Raw genomic sequence first — 4,444 nt, 5'->3', positions numbered from 1 at the left:
AAACGTCACCGAACTGACAACACCAGGTGAATACATTAAACCTTCTGAACGGATTTTACTCTTGTAGTAAACAGGTTGTTTATTGCAAAGAGTATGATAAATGTTTGCATGAGATTTCGTGTCTCTAAAATCGTTATAATACAAAATAGATAATAAAAAGCAACTCAGACCGAATACACATGTGTCTGGATCCAAATATAACTGATAATTGGCATACAAAACCAAGTCAGTCATAACCAGTTCTCCAACAGGGTCACATAGCCTAGGGGAAGGCTGTCTCCGAACAGGGGCTATGTACTCGGTGAACTCTTGAATTGTGTGTGTAGGGCAGTGGTACAAATCCCAGGAATGGACAGGCGTTCCTGCTGAGATTATGAACAGAAAACTATGTTTGTATTTAACGACTGTTATAAACTGTTTTATTGAGTCAACGATTCACCAACTTTGTGCTGACAAATTTTCCCCCACATTTCAGGGAAACTGCAAAGAATAGAACTGACAGGCGGGACTGATAGAAGATTGGAGACATAGTCATTAGAGGTGATCTGATGGCTTAGTTATTTTATTCAAAATATTATAAAGAATTATATTTTGAAATGACTGGTATTTAAATTATCAAAATGGGTATTCAACTCCCGAGTTTTTAATATAATAATATTATATCTGAAAAGACTTCTGCTCACATTTTGTCAAACAATATCCAACGGGTATTCTGACCCAACGTTTTTCTAAATGAATATTATATTTTTAAGACTTCCGCTAAACAAACGTGCAACTCTGATATATTTTCAAAACAGATACCAACTAACGGATGTCGCACCTAGGCCCTAAGTCGAGGTGTGACAGCGGAAGACCTGGATACAACGGATTGCCTTTTTGATTTCCAAGAAATAGGAGCCCCTCCTAGAAGTAAAACATAACCGGTTCGTGAGCGTCTTGTATCTTGACACCCAAGCCAAGATTCACCCCACCACTATTTGGAAGTAAAATACCTTGACCAAGAGTAGATTTTAAGTACCTGAGAACTCTTATAGCTGCCTCCATATGATTCTGTCGAGGATCAGCAACAAACTGACTAAGAACGTTGACAAAATAAGTAATGTCGGGTCTAGTGGCTTGCAAATAGAGCCCACTAGTCGTCTATACTTGCCAGCATCAACACGCACTTCTTCATCGTCCCTACCAAGTTTGGTATTCTGTTCCATAGGAAAAGCACTTGGTTTACAACCAAACATACCACTATCTTCCAAAATATCCATCACATACTTTCTTTGACTGAGGAAAAGACCATCTTTTGTACATGCTACTTTGATTCCTAGAAAATATTTCAAAGCGCCTAGGTCTTTGATGCTGAATTTTTTGTCTAGAAAACTCTTTGTTTCTTCAATTTTCTTTAAGTTGTTACCCACTATGATTACATCATCTACATAAATCAGAGCCTCCACAAAGGTAGTTTTTGTTTTAAATATAAAAACTAAGTGATTAGGTTTAGATTGTTCGAATCCAAACTCGTGCAAAGCAGATGTAAATTTTTGATACCAATTTCTGGATGCCTGTTTCAGCCTATAGAGGGATTTCCTTAGCTTGCAAACCTTTGTTTCTTTCCCTTTGTCAAAACCTTGTGGGATATTCATATAAATCTCTTCGTCCAAGTCACCATGCAAAAATGCATTATTGACATCCAACTGATGAATTATCCGGTTGTTCTTTGCTGCAACTGCCAAGAGTGTACGAACGGTAACAAGTTTTGCCACCGGGGCAAATGTGTCATGGAAGTCAATTCCTTCCATTTGAGTAAAGCCCTTTTCCACCAACCTTGCTTTGTATCTTTCAATCTCCCCGTTTGGCTTGTATTTCAATTTGTACACCCACTTTGAATCTATGGCTCATTTTCCCTCTGGTAGATCTTCAAGGGTCCACGTGCCTTTAGTCTCAAGTGCCTGAATTTCTTTCTTCATTGCATCTCTCCAATTTTCATCCTGAGCTGCTTGCTTAAAAGTCTTTGGCTCATCATTTATGCTGATGGCCGTTAAAAAGGCTTTATGCAAATCAGAAAATTTATCATAAGAAATAAAATTGGCAATAGGATATATCGTTGAGGATTGTTCACTGGAATCGGGTGAAGCTTGATCAATGGATGGTGGGAGATTCACAACATAATCTTTGAGTCGAGCAGGACGAGTTCTAGTTCGTTTTTCCCTGGTGGGCTCTTCTTGTTCTGTTTCTGTTTGGTTCATGGGTTTAGTCACATTGACTTGCCCAATATTTTCAATTTGGGCCGTGGGTTCTGCCACGTGGGTCGACCCTTCGTCTTGTGGCACATTGTCACTATTTGTTTCAATCTGCATGACATCACTTTCATGCACATTATTGTCTATGTTATTTTGGCTATCGGGTTCTGGCTCTTTCTCTTCACGTATATTGCTCATGTTTTTGTGCGGATTTTGATCATCATAATACCATGTTGGAAACTCAAAAATTTCTGGTTCTTCATCTTCCTCTTGGTCAATGTGTAAGTCATGAAGAAATGTGTTTTCAAAAAATCTCACGTCTCTAGACACTATTATCTTGCCATTCTTTACATCATAAATCTTATAACCCTTGGTACCCCGCGGATAACCCAAAAATATTCCCGGTCTCCCCCGTTCCTCAAACTTGTCACCCCTCGTTTCAGTGCTACGATAATACGCAAGGCACCCAAAAACCTTTAAATTCGCATAATCAGGTTTCTGTCCATAAACGATCTTATAAGGGGTCTTGTTTTCAATGACTTCTGAAGGATGCATTCCCCCCAAAAACGTGTTGGCAATTTAGCTTCAAACTTCAAAGCCCTTGCCGTCTCAAGGAGATGACGATGTTTCCGCTCCACAACTCCGTTTTTTCGCGGGGTGTGAGGGCAGGTGGTCTCTAGAAGAATACCATGATCGGTGTAAAAGTTGAGCATTCTATTCGAGGTAAATTCACCTCCATTGTCACTCCTGATTCTCTTGACAATTTTATTAAACTATGTATTAATAAATTTGTGAAAACCAATTAAACAATCACTTGCTTCCAACTTGTGTTTTAAAAGAAACACCCACACAAACCGACAAAAATCATCAACTATGGTTAAAAAATAGTTGGCACCTGTGAGTGAAGGAGTTTTATACCTTCCCCATACATCACAATGCAAAAGCTCAAAACAACTTTGGGTTTTTATTGTACTTATTGGAAAAGGTAATCTTGTAAATTTAGCCCTAGTGCAAGAATCACAAAACATACCGTTTGTTCCCAAATAGTCATTCTTAACAAAATCCAAAAGATAAAGTTTTCCATGTGAAGCATGCCCAAGACGCTTATGCCACAAATCACTAGTAGTTGCCATTACTTTTCTCTCGCTTCCCACCATGCTCATCTGATAGAGTCCATTCTTGCATTTACCCGCCCCAATCAACCTCCTCGAGTTCAGTGCGTGCATAACACAAAATTCAGGGAAAAACGTTACCGCACACTGCAAATTATTCGCTAAACGACTGACAGATAAGAGATTGCAAGTAAACGTTGGGACATGTAAAACATTCTTAATTTGTATTCCGTTGGAAAGGGTGCATGACCCTCTTCCTTCTACCGGAATGGATGAACCGTTGGGTATTGTAACGGGCAGCTCACACGTGTTTTTCAAATCATTATTAAACCAATCAAGCCTGTGAGTTATGTGATCAGTAGCACCCAAGTCCACAACCCACTTACTACCGGTGTCAAATTTACCTTCCATGTTGGCGATGGGTGGTACCTCGGTTTTAACCGGAGTGCCTTTAGTAGCAAACATTCCAAGAAACTGTTGGTATTGCTCGCTATTTTAACCGGGAATAGAGCTGTTCTCATATTTGTTATTGTACATGTTGTCTATTGTTGCGTGGATTCTCTAAATGGGTGCGGTTGCTGACGGTTAGGGGTGTTCAAACGTATACGAATCCGAAACCGAATCCGAATTATCCGATAATCCGTATCCGAACTATCCAAAATTCGGATATCCGAATCCGAAAATTCGGATTCGGATTCGGATAGCGTTTTTAGGAATTTTCGGATAGTTCGGATACCCGAACTATCCGAAGTTTTAATTTTAATATTTTTTTTAATATTAATATATATACAACTTAAACACCATGCTTACTCCTTACTCTATCTAATCCTAATTTCTAAGGACCTGCTATCACTATATCAGTATAACTCTCCAAATCTCCAATCAATATCACCATTCACCATGCCACCAGTCCACGGCACAGCCACCAGTCCACGGCACTACACTTTCAGCCCGTTTCCACCTCCGCCACCGTCCGCCGCTGCACTATTTGACTATCTGTCACCGTCGGCCATCACCACCTTCGTCCTCCGACTCCAAATCTACCTTGATAAGGTATATGAAGTTAGAAAAATTTTGTGTTTAGGTTGTTAGATTGAAGAA

General features: G+C 39.5%; 1 protein-coding gene across 1 annotated transcript; it reads right to left on the bottom strand.

Annotated features, from left to right (window-relative positions):
• Nucleotides 1–1,886: 1,886 nt before the first annotated feature.
• Nucleotides 1,887–3,754, bottom strand: LOC143567765 (uncharacterized). Its single transcript, XM_077054089.1, has 2 exons — nt 3,262–3,754; nt 1,887–2,773 (listed from the first exon to the last, which is right to left on the bottom strand). The coding sequence occupies exons 1-2, from the start codon at nt 3,752–3,754 to the stop codon at nt 1,887–1,889; spliced, it is 1,380 nt and encodes a 459-aa protein (XP_076910204.1).
• Nucleotides 3,755–4,444: the final 690 nt, after the last annotated feature.

This window comes from Bidens hawaiensis, unplaced genomic scaffold, assembly GCF_021521415.1.
Source record: "Bidens hawaiensis isolate Kalapana, Puna unplaced genomic scaffold, B.hawaiensis_p1.1 tig00023629_1, whole genome shotgun sequence".
Classification (NCBI taxonomy): Eukaryota; Viridiplantae; Streptophyta; class Magnoliopsida; order Asterales; family Asteraceae; genus Bidens; species Bidens hawaiensis.
Note: the sequence above shows the minus strand (reverse complement) of the source record. Positions and strands in the feature narration are given on the sequence as shown.